The 23,771-nt window shown below is 55.1% G+C and overlaps 1 protein-coding gene across 2 annotated transcripts in view; it reads right to left on the reverse strand.

The window, feature by feature from the left end:
• EXOC6B (exocyst complex component 6B) overlaps positions 1-23,771 on the reverse strand; it is a 171,068-nt gene that overhangs the window by 125,377 nt on the left and 21,920 nt on the right. For both annotated transcript variants that reach the window (XM_072126393.1, XM_072126392.1), the window contains exons 2-6: positions 22,012-22,177; positions 21,782-21,829; positions 19,481-19,571; positions 19,349-19,394; positions 18,546-18,750 (exon numbers count right to left, since the gene is read on the reverse strand). In XM_072126393.1, the coding sequence (XP_071982494.1) occupies positions 18,546-18,750; positions 19,349-19,394; positions 19,481-19,571; positions 21,782-21,829; positions 22,012-22,177 (556 nt within the window). The remainder of the gene's footprint in view (positions 1-18,545; positions 18,751-19,348; positions 19,395-19,480; positions 19,572-21,781; positions 21,830-22,011; positions 22,178-23,771) is intronic.

The raw sequence follows: 23,771 nt of genomic DNA on the forward strand, positions 1-23,771 counted from the left end.
GGGCTCCAGTTGTGTTTGTACTCACGGGTGCACAAGGGTGCATTCCTTTTTAAATGGTTTTATCTATTTTTCTGTCTTGCTGATGTTAGTCTTATGTCCAATTCTTGAATAAAGTCATTTTGTGTCATTTTGCTACTTTACACATGTTTCCTTATTCTTATTTCATGTATGTACACAGTGACTGCACCAGCAGCAGAATAGTGAGTGCAGCTCTGGTGTATAATACAGGATGTAACTCAGGATCAGTACAGGATAAGTAATGTCATGTATATACACAGTGACTGCACCAGCAGCAGAATAGTGAGTGCAGCTCTGGAGTATAATACAGGATGTAACTCAGGATCAGTACAGGATAAGTAATGTCATGTATGTACACAGTGACTGCACCAGCAGCAGAATAGTGAGTGCAGCTCTGGAGTATAATACAGGATGTAACTCAGGATCAGTACAGGATAAGTAATGTCATGTATGTACACAGTGACTGCACCAGCAGCAGAATAGTGAGTGCAGCTCTGGAGTATAATACAGGATGTAACTCAGGATCAGTACAGGATAAGTAATGTCATGTATGTACACAGTGACTGCACCAGCAGCAGAATAGTGAGTGCAGCTCTGGAGTATAATACAGGATGTAACTCAGGATCAGTACAGGATAAGTAATGTCATGTATGTACACAGTGACTGCACCAGCAGCAGATAGTGAGTGCAGCTCTGGAGTATAATACAGGATGTAACTCAGGATCTGTACAGGATAAGTAATGTCATGTATGTACACAGTGACTGCACCAGCAGCAGAATAGTGAGTGCAGCTCTGGGGTATAATACAGGATGTAACTCAGGATCAGTACAGGATAAGTAATGTCATGTATGTACACAGTGACTGCGCCAGCAGCAGAATAGTGAGTGCAGCTCTGGGGTATAATACAGGATGTAACTCAGGATCAGAACAGGATAAGTGATGTCATGTATGTACACAGTGACTGCACCAGCAGCAGAATAGTGAGTGCAGCTCTGGAGTATAATACAGGATGTAACTAAGGATCAGTACAGGATAAGTAATGTCATGTATGTACACAGTGACTGCACCAGCAGCAGAATAGTGAGTGCAGCTCTGGGGTATAATACAGGATGTAACTCAGGATCAGTACAGGATAAGTAATGTCATGTATGTACACAGTGACTGCACCAGCAGCAGAATAGTGAGTGCAGCTCTGGGGTATAATACAGGATGTAACTCAGGATCAGTACAGGATAAGTAATGTCATGTATGTACACAGTGACTGCACCAGCAGCAGAATAGTGAGTGCAGCTCTGGAATATAATACAGGATGTAACTCAGGATCAGTACAGGATAAGTAATGTCATGTATGTACACAGTGACTGCACCAGCAGCAGAATAGTGAGTGCAGCTCTGGAGTATAATACAGGATGTAACTCAGGATCAGTAAAGGATAAGTAATGTCATGTATGTACACAGTGACTGCACCAGCAGCAGAATAGTGATTGCAGCTCTGGGGTATAATACAGGATGTAACTCAGGATCAGTACAGGATAAGTAATGTCATGTATGTACACAGTGACTGCACCAGCAGCAGAATAGTGAGTGCAGCTCTGGGGTATAATACAGGATGTAACTCAGGATCAGTACAGGATAAGTAATGTCATGTATGTACACAGTGACTGCACCAGCAGCAGAATAGTGAGTGCAGCTCTGGAGTATAATACAGGATGTAACTCAGGATCAGTACAGGATGAGTAATGTCATGTATGTACACAGTGACTGCACGAGCGGCAGAATAGTGAGTGCAGCTCTGGAGTATAATACAGGATGTAACACAGGGTCAGTACAGGATAAGTAACGTCATGTATGTACACAGTGACTGCACCAGCAGCAGAATAGTGAGTGCATCTCAGGTGTATCTCGTCAGCTCGTTAGCTGTCTGTTGCTGTGAGAGGCTGTGTGCTGCTGCTGCTCCTGAGCTCCAGGGAAAACCACCTCCACCTGGGGCCTGCTCTCTCCTCTCCCAGGGAGGGAGTGGGTTTTCAGGCATGAGCCAGGGCAGCAAGTCCCAGGCTCCTGCTTCCCGGTCTAGGCCGGCGGGAGGCAGGGGTAGCCAGGAACCGGCCAGCGCTGCGGAAGCCTTGGGGGTAAGAAGATCTGCAAGGAACAGCAGCAATGCTGCTCCAAGTACCCCCAGGCCAGCTAAGGCATCAAAAAGCACCAAAACCCCAGGAAAGCTGGATACCTCGGGAAAGCTGGGTACCAAGGAAAAGCTGGATACTGCGGGAAAGCTGAGTGCTCAGGGAGGTGAGGCTGACCTCAGTGAAGAGGGCTGGGGAATGCTGAGGACCCGGGAGTCTATTTCCACCTATGCCTCCCGGGCTCTGGGCCACCTCTCTGAGTACGAAGAAGCCAGCAAGACGGTGAGGAGACTGCGGGAGGAGCTCAGGTGCGCCCATGCCAGGGCAAGCTCTGCCCCAAAGAGGAAGAAGGAGCAGATTCTGGCAGAGATATCCAGGCTCCAGACTGACATCCAGGCCTTGGAGGAGAGGAAGGCTTACCTGCTAGAGAGGAGCGGTCCGTTTAAAGAAAAAATCCTTAATGATGAGCGGTTCCGGGAGATGGAGGAGGAGAAGCAGAGGCGGCTGATGGGGCTTCAGCCTGAGAGTCAGACGGAGGAGGAAAGTCCGGAGCCGTGCAGTGGGTTCCCTGCAGGACAAGCGGCTATGTCATCTGCCTGCGGTTCTGCCGGCCCGGGTGAGGATAGTGACAGCCACCAGGGAGGGGCGCTGATGGAGGAGATCAGACGGCTCGAGTCCCCTGTGCACCTCCAGGACTTTACTTTTGGAGACGATCTGCCGGAGGATGCACCGGGGGGCAGCAAACCACGAAAGAAGAAGACCAAATCCGTGGAAGTGGTGAGTCTAGTCTACAGCCCCCTCCCCGTAAAACCCGAGTCGGCCGCAGGGTCAGCTCACTGTGCGAGCCCCGTTACCCAGCCCAGCACGGGTCCTGCAGTGGACTCAGTGCCAGGGAGCGGGGAGATTACAGGTGTGACATCTGATGTGGCGATGGGCTCTGTCTCTGTTTGTGGTAACAGTGGGAGAGCAGGGGAGGCATCGGCCGCAAGGCCGGACAGTAAGGGCGGCTCGGCAGTGGCGATACCATCCAAATCCAGTGCTGTGGTGCGTCCCCCGGTGGGAGGGGGGGATAGCCCGGCACTGGTGGCAGCTTCCGGTGCCTTGGCGCCTCTTCATTCTGTTGCCGCTGATCACTTGGTTATGGGGCGGCGGCAGCGTGGAGGGGTCGCTGAGGCTGAGGGCTCCGAACCTCCCACACCTAAACCTAAAGTCCTGTTTTGTGTCGGTGTTGGAGATAGTCTGCAGACGAGTGCTGAGGAAGGTGGGGATCAGCGGCGCCTCACACCGGCCAAAGATCAGCGGCGACTCTTACCTTCCCCTAAGAAAAGTAAAATAACATCTGCTACCGATGATGCGGAGGGCACAAGTGTGACACAAGTCGGGGTCCCCTCTGGGCGATGCTCTGCGAGGGGACCCCCGTCCCTTGTGCCTGAAGATGCGGAGGTGGTCATGTCCCCTAATGTTGTTGCTGGTCCAGCCAGTGTGAATGTTGTCAGTAATGTTGTGGTGGATAATGTGAATGGTGTGAGTGGTGCTGAATCTTTTCCAGCTTTGGGGGTGGGTGATGGAGTGACTGGTGGTGTGAGTGGCGCGGCTGAGTGTAACATGCAGGTGGGTAGTGTTAATGTGGTGGGTGCAGGGGTTGGTCCGGTTGCTCCCCCAGTGGCGGCCCCTATTAAGAGCTATGCCAGTGTCGCTGCTGGGGGAAGTAGGGTTCCATCATCCTCGTCTCTGGGCTCTGGGGACGGCTTTTTGCAACGGCGCCTCCTGCAGGCCTTACAGAAGGGAGAAAGGACGATCAATGTAGCGGGGCAGGAGGTTGATTTGTCGTTTTGGATAGAGAGGCACGGCCTGTCTGCCTTCCGAGAGCAAAGAGGCAGGGAGACATCATGGTCGCTCCCGACAACCGGGCCGGGTGCTAACCGTAGGAATGTGGTCCGTCTTCGGTGGCGTGGCAGTGATGTGTGTCCCCCTCGGGCACGGGTAGTTGAGCTGCTGCTGAAGATGGACTTCAAGGCGGCTGACATCTTTGCCTTGATCCATCCCTATGGTACATCTGAGTTTGATATCAGCTTTGTTCGGCCGGAGGGGCTTGAGCTCTTCTGGTCCAACTATGAGCTGAGATACAACGAGCCCGAGTGGCGGGACTTTGCTGTGCAAGCAGTGTCCCGCCAGAGCGAGGTCAAGAAAGTGACCGTTCTTACCCGTAACGAATCATTATCTTGCTTTGACATCATGACCTGGATGAATCGTTATGGAGAGGTACTGGGAGTACCCGAGAAAAATCGAGACGAGTTTGGTATCTGGTCAGGGGCCTGGACCTTCATGGTGAAGTTGAGGCGTTCAGGTAACTCAGTCGCCCACATCCCTTCATCAGCCTTCCTGGGGAGGGATCGGATCCTGATCTTCTACCGGGGGCAGCCTAAGCTGTGTCACAGGTGCGGTGACCCCACACATTTCAGCGCAAACTGCACCGTGCAGAAGTGTGCGTTGTGTGGGGGTGTCGGCCATCTCGCTGCATCCTGTACAGGGCAGATTAGGTGTAACCTGTGTGGTGATCTCGGTCACCCGTACAGTCGTTGTCCTCTTTCCTTCGCTAATGCGGGCTCAACCTCAGCGGATGAAAGCCATGAGGCTGAATCTGCTGGGGAGGGGACTAGCAGAGGCGGAGGAATGGAGGGGCCAGGGAAGAAAGACAGGAAAAAGACGCCTGCCCAACTAAGGCGTCTAGAGAAGCGTCAACAGGAGAGAGAGCGGGGGGAGTCTCGGGCTGCTGGGACAACCTCTGGCGCTCTCCTGGAGACCTCACCTGTCGCTGAGGCCCCAGGGGATGATGTACTGGATGAGGAGGTCAGGAGGATCGAGAGAGAGGAAGGTGCCACGTCCTCAGACTCCTCCCATTATGAGAGTATGGACGAGGATAATAGGGCGTGGCTAGAGGAAAAGCGTAAGCGTGGCGCCAAAAAGAAGAAAAAGGGTAAAAAGAAGGGAGGTGTAAGATCTTCTCCCTCCCTGACTAAGGTACCCAAGGAAGGTGCAACCGACCCCCCGCTGGTCGAACTTTCAAATCGATTCCTGGCCCTGGATGGAGCCTCTCCTGCCGATGGAGGGGCTGAGGGTGAAGGGCCAGAGGTGGCGGAGCCTGCAGGAGGTGCCGAGTCTCCCCCTGGGGAGTCAGGGTCCTCAGGAGGGGAGACTGGCCCAGAGTCTGGAGACGAGGATGAGGGGGCAGGTCCTGGATCTGCCCCTGAAGCATCAGAGGTGCGGGAGATGGACACCACAATATGTCTAAAGAGGGGGTGTTCATTTCCCGAGGGTGGTGGTAAGATGGGTAAAAAGAAAGCCGTCTAACTCAATCACTCATGATGGCGGCACCCACTCCGTTGACGCTGGCGTCCATTAATGTCGCCAGCATTAAGTCTGATGCGGCTAGATTTGCGGCCTTTGATTTTCTCGGCCGTGTTGAAGCCGACATTTTATTTTTGCAGGAGACCAGGCTGCCAGATTTGGCGGCCGTGTTTAAAGCTAAGAGGGAATGGAGACACGGGCCTTCCTATTGGTCTCTTGCGGCCGAGCCGTATAGCGGAGTGGCGGTACTTTTTACCGCACCGGTAGAATGCCGACGAGTTATTGAGTTAGAAATGGGGAGGTGCCTGATCCTGGATGTCCTCATGAAGGGACAAGAACTTCGCCTAATTAACATCTATGGTCCCCAGTCCAAGTGGGACAGGAAGTGTCTCTTTATGAGGATCAAGCCCTACCTTTTTACTAGTCGGCAGGTGGTCTTTGGAGGGGACTTCAATGCTGTCACGAGGTCCCAGGATAGGGGAGGTTCCAGAGACAAGCTGACTTATGATAGCGTCGCTCTTAATAGCATAGCTAGTGAGGCTCGCCTGGTGGATGTCCACATCCGGCACACCCCAGGCCACGCGGGGTTCACCTATTATAGGGGTAGCTGCAGGTCTAGAATAGACAGGTTTTATTTAAAGGAGGAAGCCATCTCTTCAGCAGTGTCCGTTGTTGAGGTGGAGTTCTCCGACCACTGTTTAATTTTGTTTTCTCTGAATGTTACAGAGACCCCCCGGATGGGAAGAGGCTACTGGAAGCTCAATTCGTCTCTCCTGGAGGAAGCGGAGATCAGACAATCCTTTGAGGACTTTCTTCAGAGCCAGGTACCATTGCTGGGCCTTTGTAGCAGTAAGTCAGAGTGGTGGGAGATGCTCAAGAAAAGGGTGGCGAGATTCTTCCGCCAGCTCTCGAGCCTCAGGAGCCTGGACAGGTACCGCCTGTATCAGGGCCTGAGGAGGAAACTCGAGCATCTCGTCTCGACTGGAGGTAGTCGTGAGGACATCTCCAGAGTGAAATCCTTGCTGAAGAGGTGTCAGTACGATAGACACGCATCTTTGGTTTTTGAGAGGGATTACGGGAAATACCGCTCGCCCGACCCTTACAGAAACTGCAAGATGTCAGTGAATGGTAAAGTTGTCACAGGACTGGTTGACAGTACGGGATCCCTGAAAAGGTCCAGATCAGGGATCCTGGAGGTCGTCAGATCCTTCTACTCGCACCTCTTGGGCAGGAAGGATCTAGATCGGGAGGTGATGTCGGCTTTCCTGGCTGAAACTGTCCCTGAGCCAGGAGTAGACCCCTCTCTTGATGTTTTGACAGAGATGATCAGGGAAGAGGAAGTCAGCCTGGCGATTGAAGGGCTCGCCCTCAAGAAATCGCCAGGCCCGGATGGCTTAACATCTGAGTTTTATAAGACCTTTAAGGATGCCTTGGTTCCCCTCTTGACCGAGGTATATAATGAGTGTCTTTCCTCGGGCGCTCTGCCGAAGTCAATGAGGAGGTCTGCCCTGATCATCCTGTCAAAGGGTAAGGACCGATCTCGTGTTGAGAACTGGCGGCCCATAGCGCTTCTCAATACGGACAGAAAGGTTTTGGCAAAGGTGCTGTTTAATCGGTTGGTGCAGTTTGCGCCCCGGCTCCTTTCGGGGACCCAGCACTGCTCTGTTCCAGGCCGCAGTACATTTAGTGCTGTGCTTTGTGTCCGGGAGGCAGTGGAGCAGGGCAGGGCTGGTAACTGGAAGGGGTACTTGCTGTCCTTGGATCAGGCAAAAGCGTTTGATCGGGTTAACCACGAGTACCTCTGGTCTGTCCTTCTGAGGTATGGCCTGCCTGGGGAGTTTGTCAATTGGCTGAAAGTTTTGTACGCAGGGGCAGAGAGTTTCCCGCTTGTGAACGGTTGGATTGGCCGCTCTTTTGAGGTCGGGTCTGGTGTTCGCCAGGGTTGTCCTCTGAGCCCACTTTTATACGTGTTCGCGATTGACCCATTCCTTAGGAGGGTTGATCGTGGGCCGTTGGTGGGAGTCGGGATGGATCGGGCAGCACCGGAAGCCACTCTAAGGGTGGTAGCGTATGCTGATGATGTCACTGTTTTCGTGTCCTCGGGAGGGGAGGCGCAATGGGTGATGTCAGAGGTTGACCGCTACTCAGAGGTTTCTGGGTCCAAGATCAACCGGGATAAGTGTGAGAGTCTCTGGCTGGGAGAGGGGGATCCAGGCTTTGATCTCCCGGACACTCTTCCAGGGCCCCAGGACTCCGCCAAAGTTCTCGGCATCGAATTCGGCCAGGGGGATTACCCCATGCAAAACTGGGACGGCAGGCTTAAGATCGCCGCTCAGAAGGTGGACCAGTGGAAGGGTTGGTCTTTGACCCTCAGAGAAAGAGTTAATCTGATCAAAACTTACCTGCTCCCATTGCTGATATATCTGGGCAGTGTGTGCATGTTGCCGGAACCCCTCTGGACTCGGGTGTACAGTCTGTTCTTCCAGCTGTTATGGGGGAATAGGCTGAACCTTATCAAGAGGGAGGTTACTTACCGCACGAGGAGACAAGGAGGGTTGTGTATGGTCAACCCTGTGGTATTCCTAGTGAATACCTTTCTTAAGATCAATGTAGCAAACCTCTGGAAAGAGAGGGCTCCTCCGTGGGTATACTCCTGCAGGGGATGGTTTCGGCCTTTCTTCCAGGAATGGGAGACAGGAGGACAAGTGAAGGATCTCCGTACACCACATGGGCATCTTCCGGCTTACGCTACCCCGGTTCTGAAGGTGATTCGCCGGTGGGGTCTGGGAATGTGGGAGATCAGGACCATGTCGAGGAAAGTCCTTGACAAGAGGGTTCTGTTGACCCATTTCCAGAAGCCTCTGGCCCTCAGGGATTGCCCAAGTCGGGATCTGGGGGTGGGTTTGAGTTTATTGAATTCCATCAGGATCCCCTTGAAGTTTTGGGACGTGACTTGGCGCTGCTTCCATGGAAAGCTGTGTGTGAGGGACAATCTGAAGTGTAGGAGCTCTGAGGAAAGGGGTTGTCCCCGGGAGGAGTGCGGTGGCCTGCTGGAGAGCATGGACCACTTCCTGCTTCAGTGCCCCTATAACACAGAGGTGTACAACCGGGTGGGCGCTTCCATCCATTGGCCCGGGTTGGCCGGTCTCTCCTATGCGGAGTGGGCCTATGGAGCATTCAGAGGCCTGGGTGGCCGGGACCGCTGCACGTTATTTCTAGTTAGCCTAGTGGTCAGGTACCACATGTGGAACGCACGGTGTTTAGTGTCGACGCAGCGTAAAATCCTCCCGGTGGATGAGGTGGTTAGGAACATTCTGGGTGACCTGGTGAAGGTGCGCTCTCTGGAGTATGAGAGGCTGGGCACGGGGAGGGCCTCTCTCCTTTGGAGGGGGTTCTCCTTTAGTGTCCCTTAGTCTGTCATCTCCGCTCCTGGTGTTGGGCTGATGCTGCACTGTAGATTTTTGTTTTGTGTTCTGAGGTTATAGTGATGTAGGGGCTTGCAGGCACCGAACCTGGGCTTTATGTGGTTTTGATTGAAGTTGTTGAGATTTTATTTGTATTCTGTTTTCTTTATGTTGTGTTGTAAATACTGTATATATTGTATATATTGTATATAGTTGGGTTTGGGACATAGTGTTAGGTTGGGAGGGGGGTGATGGTGATGGGACTTATGAACGACCCTGGGCACTGGTCTGGACTACTTAACGCAAACTTTGGACGTTAGACCAGTGTCTGGGGGGAAGGGGAGGGTGCGGGCGAGGGATTTAGTTTAGTGTAGTGTTATGTGTATTATGTATTATATATTTAAAAAAAAAAAACGGGTGTGGGGTGGTTTGTTATTAGAGGGTGTGGGGTGGGTTTATGTATATTTATGGTCATTTATGTTTATTTGTGGGTGTGGCTTGTCTTATTGTTTATTGGTTTGGTTGAGGGTGTGATAATCGGTTGGGTGGGGGTTGTAGTATTTGGTGTTATTCATTTCGGTGTATTGTAAGTTATTGTTTTGCTAGGAGTGAATGTGGCTGGACCAGCAGGTAAGATTGTATATAGTGTATATTATGTTTGGTTTGTATTGTTATGTTTTTTACTTTTATATAAAATAAAAGATCTACAGGATGTAACTCAGGGTCAGTACAGGATAAGTAACGTCATGTATGTACACAGTGACTGCACCAGCAGCAGAATAGTGAGTGCAGCTCTGGGGTATAATACAGGATGTAACACAGGGTCAGTACAGGATAAGTAATGCCATGTATGTACACAGTGACTGCACGAGCGGCAGAATAGTGAGTGCAGCTCTGGAGTATAATACAGGATGTAACACAGGGTCAGTACAGGTATATAGGTGTAGTATATAGCCATGCTGTGCAGTGTTAGCTCTGGTATAGGGTACAGTACACAGCGGTGTCAGGATGTGGTTGCTCGTGCACATCTGTATCTCGGGGTGTAGGGGAATAGCACCAGGACACGGGGCGCACTATACATGACCCCGCCGCGCTCCTCGGCTCACACAGCACCATGTGGCTGCCATGCCACGTCCTGCTCTGGGTTTCTGAAGTCTCTTAATTGCCTGTGATTTGCATGTCAGGCTGATTGTCTAGATATTAATTAAAGCCATCCCCCAGCAGCTGCAGGACAAATGCTTTACCCAGATACAGCGCCAATTACAGAGGTGGCATCTCCCCAGCATGGGAGGGGGCACGGCTCACATTACTGCCCCCCAGCCAGACTGTAAACACGTGGCTCACACTACAGGGACATCCGTGTCCTGCACTAATCAGCCCCAGCGTGCCACGCCAAGACAAGACCACCCAGACGTGAGCCAGCGTGACCCGGGGGTGCGGAGTATGCACCCACAGCGCCAACTCCATAGGACTGAGGGCCCAGCATCACATAATAATAGCCCCCGGAGAGTATACACCGTATATACACTACATGCTGGAGGAGGATCCCTGGACAGGGCTTACTTTCACTTTGGTTGGTACAATACTCCATTAAAGGGGTTGTCCACATTCAATAAAAAAGTTGATATTTTTGTGTACAGTAATAAAAAGTTACATTTTTCCCATATACTTTATCAATTTTTTCAGTTTTCTTAATCTCTGCTTGCTGTCATTCTATAGCGATCTTCAGTGTTTAGTTCTTTTAGACCATCTGACCATGGACATGTGATGTCACACAGGTGCACGGCTCATTCCTGGTCATGTGATGTCACACAGGAGCACAGCTCATTCCTGGACATGTGATGTCACACCTCATTCCTGGACATGTGATGTCACACAGGAGCACAGCTCATTCCTGGACATGTGATGTCACACCTCATTCCTGGACATGTGATGTCACACAGGAGCACAGCTCATTCCTGGACATGTGATGTCACACAGGTGCACGGCTCATTCCTGGACATGTGATGTCACACAGGTGCACGGCTCATTCCTCGACATGTGATGTCACACAGGTGCACGGCTCGTTCCTGGTCATGTGATGTCACACAGGTACACGGCTCATTCCTGGACATGTGATGTCACACAGGTGCACACCTCATTCCTGGACATGTGATGTCACACAGGTGCACGGCTCGTTCCTGGACATGTGATGTCACACAGGAGCACAGCTCATTCCTGGTCATGTGATGTCACACAGGTGCACGGCTCATTCCTGGACATGTGATGTCACACAGGTGCACGGCTCATTCCTGGACATGTGATGTCACACAGGTGCACGGCTCATTCCTGGTCATGTGATGTCACACAGGTGCACACCTCATTCCTGGACATGTGATGTCACACAGGTGCACACCTCATTCCTGGACATGTGATGTCACACAGGTGCACGGCTCGTTCCTGGACACGTGATGTCACACAGGAGCACAGCTCATTCCTGGTCATGTGATGTCACACAGGTGCACGGCTCGTTCCTGGACATGTGATGTCACACAGGTGCACGGCTCGTTCCTGGACATGTGATGTCATACAGGAGCACGGCTCATTCCTGGTCATGTGATGTCATACAGGAGCACGGCTCATTCCTGGTCATGTGATGTCACACAGGAGCACGGCTCATTCCTGGACATGTGATGTCACACAGGTGCACGGCTCATTCCTGGTCATGTGATGTCACACAGGTGCACGGCTCATTCCTGGTCATGTGATGTCACACAGGTGCACGGCTCATTCCTGGACATGTGATGTCACACAGGAGCACGGCTCATTCCTGGACATGTGATGTCACACAGGAGCACAGCTCATTCCTGGACATGTGATGTCACACAGGTGCACGGCTCATTCCTGGACATGTGATGTCACACAGGTGCACGGCTCATTCCTGGACATGTGATGTCACACAGGTGCTCGGCTCATTCCTGGACATGTGATGTCACACAGGAGCACAGCTCATTCCTGGACATGTGATGTCACACAGGAGCACGGCTCATTCCTGGACATGTGATGTCACACAGGAGCACGGCTCATTCCTGGACATGTGATGTCACACAGGAGCACGGCTCATTCCTGGTTATGTGATGTCACACAGGAGCACGGCTCATTCCTGGACATGTGATGTCACACAGGTGCACGGCTCATTCCTGGTCATGTGATGTCACACAGGTGCACGGCTAATTCCTGGACATGTGATGTCACACAGGTGCACGGCTCATTCCTGGACAAGTGATGTCACACAGGTGCACGGCTCGTTATATCCCTGGTCATGTGATGTCACACAGGTGCACGGCTCGTTATATCCCTGGTCATGTGATGTCACACAGCTGCACGGCTCGTTATATCCCTGGTCATGTGATGTCACACAGGTGCACGGCTCGTTATATCCCTGGTCATGTGATGTCACACAGGTGCACGGCTCGTTATATCCCTGGTCATGTGATGTCACACAGGTGCACGGCTCGTTATATCCCTGGCTATGTTTGAAACCATTAATCAGAGCTCTGTGGTATAAAGAACCATGCACCTGTGTGACATCACATAACCAGAGAATTAACGAGCCGTGCACCTGTGTGACATCACTTGACCAGGAATGAGCCGTGCACCAGTTGACACATAGAAGCTTCCTATAGAATGACAGCAAGCAGAGATCCTGAAAACCACAAGGAAGCAATACAATTTTCAATATACTTTCTGTATTTGTATAAAGTGGCTACAATGCTGGTGCAATACTGCTCCCTGCCTACTAGGGAGGATACCGCTCCAGTGTATGTAGGAGCAGCAGTGACCCTGCGGGCTCTCCCCCCATGCTCATAGCCCCTCGCACGCCCCTCCAGCTGCAGAGCGGAGCAGTGACTATGGATAAGACGCAGTCAGGACTGGTGAGGGCAGCGCTCATAGCCCCTCGCACGCCCCTCCAGCTGCAGAGCGGAGCAGTGACTATGGATAAGACGCAGTCAGGACTGGTGAGGGCAGCGCTCATAGCCCCTCGCACGCCCCTCCAGCTGCAGAGCGGAGCAGTGACTATGGATAAGACGCAGTCAGGACTGGTGAGGGCAGCGCTCATAGCCCCTCGCACGCCCCTCCAGCTGCAGAGCGGAGCAGTGACTATGGATAAGACGCAGTCAGGACTGGTGAGAGCAGCGCTCATAGCCCCTCGCACGCCCCTCCAGCTGCAGAGCGGAGCAGTGACTATGGATAAGATGCAGTCAGGACTGGTGAGGGCAGCGCTCATAGCCCCTCGCACGCCCCTCCAGCTGCAGAGCGGAGCAGTGACTATGGATAAGACGCAGTCAGGACTGGTGAGGGCAGCGCTCATAGCCCCTCGCACGCCCCTCCAGCTGCAGAGCGGAGCAGTGACTATGGATAAGACGCAGTCAGGACTGGTGAGAGCAGCGCTCATAGCCCCTCGCACGCCCCTCCAGCTGCAGAGCGGAGCAGTGACTATGGATAAGACGCAGTCAGGACTGGTGAGGGCAGCGCTCATAGCCCCTCGCACGCCCCTCCAGCTGCAGAGCGGAGCAGTGACTATGGATAAGACGCAGTCAGGACTGGTGAGGGCAGCGCTCATAGCCCCTCGCACGCCCCTCCAGCTGCAGAGCGGAGCAGTGACTATGGATAAGACGCAGTCAGGACTGGTGAGGGCAGCGCTCATAGCCCCTCGCACGCCCCTCCAGCTGCAGAGCGGAGCAGTGACTATGGATAAGATGCAGTCAGGACTGGTGAGGGCAGCGCTCATAGCCCCTCGCACGCCCCTCCAGCTGCAGAGCGGAGCAGTGACTATGGATAAGACAAAGTCAGGACTGGTGAGGGCAGCGCTCATAGCCCCTCGCACGCCCCTCCAGCTGCAGAGCGGAGCAGTGACTATGGATAAGACGCAGTCAGGACTGGTGAGGGCAGCGCTCATAGCCCCTCGCACGCCCCTCCAGCTGCAGAGCGGAGCAGTGACTATGGATAAGACGCAGTCAGGACTGGTGAGGGCAGCGCTCATAGCCCCTCGCACGCCCCTCCAGCTGCAGAGCGGAGCAGTGACTATGGATAAGACGCAGTCAGGACTGGTGAGGGCAGCGCTCATAGCCCCTCGCACGCCCCTCCAGCTGCAGAGCGGAGCAGTGACTATGGATAAGACGCAGTCAGGACTGGTGAGGGCAGCGCTCATAGCCCCTCGCACGCCCCTCCAGCTGCAGAGCGGAGCAGTGACTATGGATAAGACGCGGTCAGGACTGGTGAGGGCAGCGCTCATAGCCCCTCGCACGCCCCTCCAGCTGCAGAGCGGAGCAGTGACTATGGATAAGACGCAGTCAGGACTGGTGAGGGCAGCGCTCATAGCCCCTCGCACGCCCCTCCAGCTGCAGAGCGGAGCAGTGACTATGGATAAGACGCGGTCAGGACTGGTGAGGGCAGCGCTCATAGCCCCTCGCACGCCCCTCCAGCTGCAGAGCGGAGCAGTGACTATGGATAAGACACAGTCAGGACTGGTGAGAGCAGCGCTCATAGCCCCTCGCACGCCCCTCCAGCTGCAGAGCGGAGCAGTGACTATGGATAAGACGCAGTCAGGACTGGTGAGGGCAGCGCTCATAGCCCCTCGCACGCCCCTCCAGCTGCAGAGCGGAGCAGTGACTATGGATAAGACGCAGTCAGGACTGGTGAGGGCAGCGCTCATAGCCCCTCGCACGCCCCTCCAGCTGCAGAGCGGAGCAGTGACTATGGATAAGACGCAGTCAGGACTGGTGAGAGCAGCGCTCATAGCCCCTCGCACGCCCCTCCAGCTGCAGAGCGGAGCAGTGACTATGGATAAGATGCAGTCAGGACTGGTGAGGGCAGCGCTCATAGCCCCTCGCACGCCCCTCCAGCTGCAGAGCGGAGCAGTGACTATGGATAAGACGCAGTCAGGACTGGTGAGGGCAGGGCTCATAGCCCCTCGCACGCCCCTCCAGCTGCAGAGCGGAGCAGTGACTATGGATAAGACGCAGTCAGGACTGGTGAGGGCAGCGCTCATAGCCCCTCGCACGCCCCTCCAGCTGCAGAGCGGAGCAGTGACTATGGATAAGACACAGTCAGGACTGGTGAGAGCAGCGCTCATAGCCCCTCGCACGCCCCTCCAGCTGCAGAGCGGAGCAGTGACTATGGATAAGACGCAGTCAGGACTGGTGAGGGCAGCGCTCATAGCCCATCGCACGCCCCTCCAGCTGCAGAGCGGAGCAGTGACTATGGATAAGACGCAGTCAGGACTGGTGAGGGCAGCGCTCATAGCCCCTCGCACGCCCCTCCAGCTGCAGAGCGGAGCAGTGACTATGGATAAGACGCAGTCAGGACTGGTGAGGGCAGCGCTCATAGCCCCTCGCACGCCCCTCCAGCTGCAGAGCGGAGCAGTGACTATGGATAAGACACAGTCAGGACTGGTGAGAGCAGCGCTCATAGCCCCTCGCACGCCCCTCCAGCTGCAGAGCGGAGCAGTGACTATGGATAAGACGCAGTCAGGACTGGTGAGGGCAGCGCTCATAGCCCCTCGCACGCCCCTCCAGCTGCAGAGCGGAGCAGTGACTATGGATAAGACGCAGTCAGGACTGGTGAGGGCAGCGCTCATAGCCCCTCGCACGCCCCCCCAGCTGCAGAGCGGAGCAGTGACTATGGATAAGACGCAGTCAGGACTGGTGAGGGCAGCGCTCATAGCCCCTCGCACGCCCCTCCAGCTGCAGAGCGGAGCAGTGACTATGGATAAGACGCAGTCAGGACTGGTGAGGGCAGCGCTCATAGCCCCTCGCACGCCCCTCCAGCTGCAGAGCGGAGCAGTGACTATGGATAAGACGCAGTCAGGACTGGTGAGGGCAGCGCTCATAGCCCCTCGCACACCCTTCAGCTGCAGAGCGGAGCAGTGACTATGGATAAGACGCAGTCAGGACTGGTGAGGGCAGCGCTTATAGCCACTCGCACGCCCCTCCAGCTGCAGAGCGGAGCAGTGACTATGGATAAGATGCAGTCAGGACTGGTGAGGGCAGCGCTTATAGCCACTCGCACGCCCCTCCAGCTGCAGAGCGGAGCAGTGACTATGGATAAGACGCGGTCAGGACTGGTGAGGGCAGCGCTCATAGCCCCTCGCACGCCCCTCCAGCTGCAGAGCGGAGCAGTGACTATGGATAAGACGCAGTCAGGACTGGTGAGGGCAGCGCTCATAGCCCCTCGCACGCCCCTCCAGCTGCAGAGCGGAGCAGTGACTATGGATAAGACAAAGTCAGGACTGGTGAGGGCAGCGCTCATAGCCCCTCGCACGCCCCTCCAGCTGCAGAGCGGAGCAGTGACTATGGATAAGACGCAGTCAGGACTGGTGAGGGCAGCGCTCATAGCCCCTCGCACGCCCCTCCAGCTGCAGAGCGGAGCAGTGACTATGGATAAGACGCGGTCAGGACTGGTGAGGGCAGCGCTCATAGCCCCTCGCACGCCCCTCCAGCTGCAGAGCGGAGCAGTGACTATGGATAAGACGCAGTCAGGACTGGTGAGGGCAGCGCTCATAGCCCCTCGCACGCCCCTCCAGCTGCAGAGCGGAGCAGTGACTATGGATAAGACGCAGTCAGGACTGGTGAGGGCAGCGCTCATAGCCCCTCGCACGCCCCTCCAGCTGCAGAGCGGAGCAGTGACTATGGATAAGATGCAGTCAGGACTGGTGAGGGCAGCGCTTATAGCCACTCGCACGCCCCTCCAGCTGCAGAGCGGAGCAGTGACTATGGATAAGACGCGGTCAGGACTGGTGAGGGCAGCGCTCATAGCCCCTCGCACGCCCCTCCAGCTGCAGAGCGGAGCAGTGACTATGGATAAGACGCAGTCAGGACTGGTGAGGGCAGCGCTCATAGCCCCTCGCACGCCCCTCCAGCTGCAGAGCGGAGCAGTGACTATGGATAAGAGGCAGTCAGGACTGGTGAGGGCAGCGCTCATAGCCCCTCGCACGCCCCTCCAGCTGCAGAGCGGAGCAGTGACTATGGATAAGACGCAGTCAGGACTGGTGAGCACCTTCCCCCGGATGTCTGGCAGTGTGTAGCTTGCAGGATTTCTGGCCTCTGCCCTGGTGCAGGCGGCTGCCAGGTCCCCCTGAGGCCTGAGACTTATAATCAGTATCACATAAAGTGTAACACGTGCGGTGAGGCCACAGAGCGGCGCCCCCCGGGGGAGGCCGCCAGACCCGACGCTGCTGCCACTTTCCCTTAATGATCTCTCAACTCTGCCTGAACTGTGGGAACGTCCGTACAACCGTCCTGGGGGCAACGTGACAGAGGAATGGGGGGGGGGGAATCAAAGCCCAAGAGGGGCAGCCTAATATATCACAGAACCTACACTATGTCCTGACCTATGGCTCCCCCTATAGTCCCAGAACATGTGTGTATGGGGGGAGTACTAGAGAGCGCCCCCTGTAGCTCCAGGACATGTGTGTATGGGGGAGTACTAGAGAGCGCCCCCTGTAGTCCCAGGACATGTGTGTATGGGGGAGTACTAGAGAGCGCCCCCTGTAGTCCCAGGAGATGTGTGTATGGGGGAGTATTAGAGAGCGCCCCCTGTAGCCCCAGGAGATGTGTGTATGGGGGAGGACTAGAGAGCGCCCCCTGTAGCCCCAGGACATGTGTGTATGGGGGAGTACTAGAGAGCGCCCCCTGTAGCCCCAGGAGATGTGTGTATGGGGAGGACTAGAGAGCGCCCCCTGTATCCCCAGGAGATGTGTGTATGGGGGAGCACTAGAGAGCGCCCCCTGTAGCCCCAGGACACGTGTGTATGGGGGAGTACTAGAGAGCGCCCCCTCTAGCCCCAGGACACGTGTGTATGGGGGAGGACTAGAGAGCGCCCCCTGTAGCTCCAGGAGATGTGTGTATGGGGGAGGACTAGAGAGCGCCCCCTGTAGCCCCAGGACACGTGTGTATGGGGGAGTACTAGAGAGCGCCCCCTGTAGCCCCAGGAGATGTGTGTATGGGGGAGTACTAGAGAGCGCCCCCTGTAGTCCCAGGAGATGTGTGTATGGGGGGAGGACTAGAGAGCGCCCCCTGTAGTCCCAGGAGATGTGTGTATGGGGGAGGACTAGAGAGCGCCCCCTGTAGCCCCAGGAGATGTGTGTATGGGGGAGTACTAGAGAGCGCCCCCTGTAGCCCCAGGAGATGTGTGTATGGGGGAGTACTAGAGAGCGCCCCCTGTAGTCCCAGGACATGTGTGTATGGGGGAGTATTAGAGAGCGCCCCCTGTAGCCCCAGGAGATGTGTGTATGGGGGAGGACTAGAGAGCGCCCCCTGTAGCCCCAGGACATGTGTGTATGGGGGGAGTACTAGAGAGCGCCCCCTGTAGCTCCAGGAGATGCGTGTATGGGGGAGTACTAGAGAGCGCCCCCTGTAGCCCCAGGAGATGTGTGTATGGGGGAGTACTAGAGAGCGCCCCCTGTAGCCCCAGGACACGTGTGTATGGGGGAGTACTAGAGAGCGCCCCCTGTAGCTCAAGGAGATGTGTGTATGGGGGAGTATTAGAGAGCGCCCCCTGTAGCCCCAGGAGATGTGTGTATGGGGGAGTACTAGAGAGCGCCCCCTGTAGCCCCAGGAGATGTGTGTATGGGGGGAGGACTAGAGAGCGCCCCCTGTAGCCCCGTCTCACCTGCTTCATGGCCAGCTCTCCGATCCTCTCCGAGTGCTTGCGGATGCTCTCCAGGAAATCCTTTAGGTCGGACATGGAGACGTCTTTGATCTCCTCCCGTAGTTTGGGGATGTTCTCCACCATGGTGTGACAGAAGCGGTAGTGACTGACCTGCGGCAGGTAGGTGTGCTCCATCTGCTCTATGGTCTTCAGGGCAGGGTAATGCCTGCAAAGCAGAGGACGGCTCAGATCTGTGCCAATAACTACAGCACCAGAGAAGGGAATAATAAGAACTATAAGACCTCTGCTTGCTGTCAGTGTGGGCTGTGTGTGTAGTGAGAGGCTCCTGGCACGCGGCGCCCGCTTACAGTAGCCTCAAACCATTATGAATGTAAACATGGCGGCAGTGGTGGCGGGGGGCGGCAGGCGGGCAGGCGACGTGCCATCTGATTACACAGGTTTTATACGTCCTGTGCACAGACCACAGGCTCCACGCGTGGCTCGGCTGCCGGAGCCGCCATGTTTGTCTTGGCTCGGCTCATGTTTGCTGAAGGATTTCTAATGGAAGAGAGCCGGCAGAGATAGCGGCGGAGGAGCCAGGGTCATGTGACTGGTGTCAGCCAATCAGAAGGTCAGAGGCTGAGAGCATGCGGACAGGGACCACCCTGCAGGCTCTGATGTGAAGACCACAGGGACAGGGGGAGCTCTGAGGATGATAGGTCAGTGTATAATACATAGAGGTCACTATATTGTAATAACACCGCTCCCTTCTCCAGCTGCAGATCCGTCACTATGTGCCAGCAGCAGGCACACCCAGCACTTACCTCTTGGCCTTCATCTGCTCCTGTAGTTTACTGTACATTTCCAGCACTAAGGAGAAAACAACAAGCATCACATGACAGCGGCCACTACTGTGTCATGTCTGGGGAGGTAAGTGGAGTTACTGCGGTACTTACCTGGCAGGCACAGGTTCAGCTTCTCCACAGTGGCGGCTATGTTCCTCTGCTGCACGCGGCACTGCTGCAGATCCTTCATGGAGGAGAGTAACTACACAACACAGGGAAGACATATTGTAACAATATCACAACTACACAACGCAGGGAAGACACATTGTAACAATAACACAACTACACAACGCAGGGAAGACACATTGTAACAATATCACAGCTACACAACGCAGGGAAGACACATTGTAACAATATCACAGCTACACAACGCAGGGAAGACACATTGTAACAATAACACAGCTACACAACGCAGGGAAGACACATTGTAACAATAACACAGCTACACAACGCAGGGAAGACACATTGTAACAATATCACAGCTACACAACGCAGGGAAGACACATTGTAACAATATCACAGCTACACAACGCAGGGAAGACACATTGTAACAATATCACAGCTACACAACGCAGGGAAGACACATTGTAACAATAACACAGCTACACAACGCAGGGAAGACACATTGTAACAATATCACAGCTACACAACGCAGGGAAGACACATTGTAACAATATCACAGCTACACAACGCAGGGAAGACACATTGTAACAATAACACAGCTACACAACGCAGGGAAGACACATTGTAACAATAACACAAACACACCCCAAGCTACAGACACCCCCCCCCCCAAGCTACAGACACCCCCCCCCCAAAGCTACAGACACCCCCCCCCCAAGCTACAGACACCCCTCCCCCAAGCTACAGACACCCCCCCCCCAAGCTACAGACACCCCCCCCCAAGCTACAGACACCCCCCCCCAAGCTACAGACACCCCCCCCCAAGCTACAGACACCCCCCCCCAAGCTACAGACACACACACCAAGCTACAGACACACACACCAAGCTACAGACACACACACCAAGCTACAGACACACACACACACCAAGCTACAGCCACACACACACACACCAAGCTACAGCCACACACACACACACCAAGCTACAGCCACACACACACACACCAAGCTACAGCCACACACACCAAGCTACAGCCACACACACCAAGCTACAGCCACACACACCAAGCTACAGCCACACACACACACACCAAGCTACAGCCACACACACCAAGCTACAGCCACACACACCAAGCTACAGCCACACACACACACACCAAGCTACAGCCACACACACCAAGCTACAGCCACACACACCAAGCTACAGCCACACACACCAAGCTACAGCCACACACACCAAGCTACAGCCACACACACACACACCAAGCTACAGCCACACACACACACACCAAGCTACAGCCACACACACCAAGCTACAGCCACACACACCAAGCTACAGCCACACACACCAAGCTACAGCCACACACACCAAGCTACAGCCACACACACACACACCAAGCTACAGCCACACACACCAAGCTACAGCCACACACACCAAGCTACAGACACACACACACACACCAAGCTACAGCCACACACACCAAGCTACAGACACACACACACACACCAAGCTACAGACACACACACACACACACACAGACACACACACCAAGCTACAGACACACACACCAAGCTACAGACACACACACCAAGCTACAGACACACACACACACCCCAAGCTACAGACACACACACCCCCCCCAAGCTACAGCCACACCCCCCCCCCAAGCTACAGCCACACCCCCCCCCAAGCTACAGCCACACACACCCCCCCCAAGCTACAGCCACACACCCCCCCCCCAAGCTACAGCCACACACCCCCCCCCCAAGCTACAGCCACACACCCCCCCCCCAAGCTACAGCCACACACACACACCCCCAAGCTACAGCCACACCCCCCCCCAAGCTACAGCCACCCCCCCCCCAAGCTACAGCCACACACACACCCCCAAGCTACAGCCACACACACACCCCCAAGCTACAGCCACACCCCCCCAAGCTACAGCCACCCCCCCCCAAGCTACAGCCACACACACCAAGCTACACACACACACCAAGCTACAGCCACACACACCAAGCTACAGACACACACACCAAGCTACAGACACACTCACACACCAAGCTACACAGACACACACCAAGCTACAGACACACACACACACCAAGCTACAGACACACACACACACCAAGCTACAGACACACACACACACACCAAGCTACAGACACACACACCCCAAGCTACAGACACACACACCCCAAGCTACAGACACACACACACACCAAGCCATCTCCTCATTGGCCTCTCGGATAGCACCAATCACAGCTCAGCTTCTCCAGGCCTGCACTTACCTCAGCCCCATCCAGCTGCAGCCTCCGATTAGTGTCCATCACTTGGTTCTGTAACAAATAATATCACACATTGTTATACTGAACACACTGCCACTAGGCGCAGGTATGTACACATCAGGTTCTTCACTTCATTTACCCTCCATTCACACCCAAAGCTGTTGCAAGACTCCTCCCTGATGGTCAGCCATGTGCTGGAGCAGCTGACTCCCACCCCGGTCTGGGGGTCTTACCTTCAGCTTCTCTGCCTCCCCCCGCACTTTCAGCAGCTCAGTGATGGAGTCCACAAACCCCTGATAGTGGAAGTTACACATCTTCTCAATCTCCCGGTCGTGGTTCCGGATCCGAACCTCCAGCTTCTCCATAAAGTGTCCGTGCTCCGCGCCATCGTACACGGATCTACAAGGACAAGAGTCACCACTGAGTATCACAGCTCTCTCCTCCACTCACAGCCAAATCAGCTTACAAAATTCTGCCCTATGGTAACAGGAATCCAGCAGCTTTGGATGTGACTAGAGAGACACATGATGAAAAGTCATGAAAATGTATCAAAAGACAATGTATCAACATTCAGTCTCCTGCAGGAGTAATGATACAATAACCTGTGCAGCGATAACCCAGAGGACAAAGCATCGGGGGCCGAGAGACAAGACAAGAGCGCCACCTGCTGCCACACACCTAACACTACAGGAGCAGAGGCCGAGCGCTGGAGCCTGACCCTCCACTCCCAAACTACAGGGGAGCCTTCCCCAAACCCCAATACATCAGATACCACCCAGCACATGGCTGTGTACTACTACTCCAATCATTTACAGATGTAGGAGCTGTGGGTTACTGGTATGAGGACAATCCCGTAGCGGATCCATGACACGAGAAGGAACGCGATATTGTACAACTCCCAGCATATGGGAACACAGCGTTATCCCGAATCCCAACAAGTCACAGGGCTATACACAGATCATCCAGCACATATACCCCCCCCCCCCCCCGAGCATGACCACTATATCCAGCACATGTCCCCGCCCCCAGCATGACCACTACATCCAGCACACGTCCCGGCCCCCAGCATGACCACTATATCCAGCACACGTCCCTGCCCCCAGCATGACCTCTACATCCAGCACACGCCCCTGCCCCGAGCATGACCACTACATCCAGCACATGTCCCCGCCCAGAGCATGACCACTACACCCGGCACATGCCCCCTACATCCAGCACATGCCCCTGCCCCGAGCATGACCACTACATCCAGCACATGCCCCCTACATCCAGCACATGTCCCCACCCCCAGCATGACCACTATATCCAGCACATGCCCCCGCCCCGAGCATGACCACTACATCCAGCACATGCCCCCCCGCCCACAGCATGACCACCACACCCAGCACATGCCTCCGCCCCGAGCATGACCACCACACTCAGCACATGATCCCGCCCACAACATGACCACTACATCCAGCACATGCCCCCGTCCCCAGCATGACCACCACACCCAGCACATGCCCCCGCCCCGAGCATGACCACCACACCCAGCACATGCCCCCGCCCCGAGCATGACCACCACACCCAGCACATGCCCCCGCCCCGAGCATGACCACCACACCCAGCACATGCCCCCGCCCCCAGCATGACCACCACACCCAGCACACGTCCCCGCCCCCAGCATGACCACTATATCCAGCACACGTCCCTGCCCCCAGCATGACCTCTACATCCAGCACACGCCCCTGCCCCGAGCATGACCACTACATCCAGCACATGTCCCCGCCCAGAGCATGACCACTACATCCAGCACATGCCCCTGCCCCCAGCATGACCACCACACCCAGCACACGTCCCCGCCCCCAGCATGACCACTATATCCAGCACACGTCCCTGCCCCCAGCATGACCTCTACATCCAGCACACGCCCCTGCCCCGAGCATGACCTCTACATCCAGCACACGCCCCTGCCCCGAGCATGACCACTACATCCAGCACATGTCCCCGCCCA

This window comes from Engystomops pustulosus, chromosome 1 (assembly GCF_040894005.1).
Source record: "Engystomops pustulosus chromosome 1, aEngPut4.maternal, whole genome shotgun sequence".
NCBI lineage: Eukaryota > Metazoa > Chordata > Amphibia > Anura > Leptodactylidae > Engystomops > Engystomops pustulosus.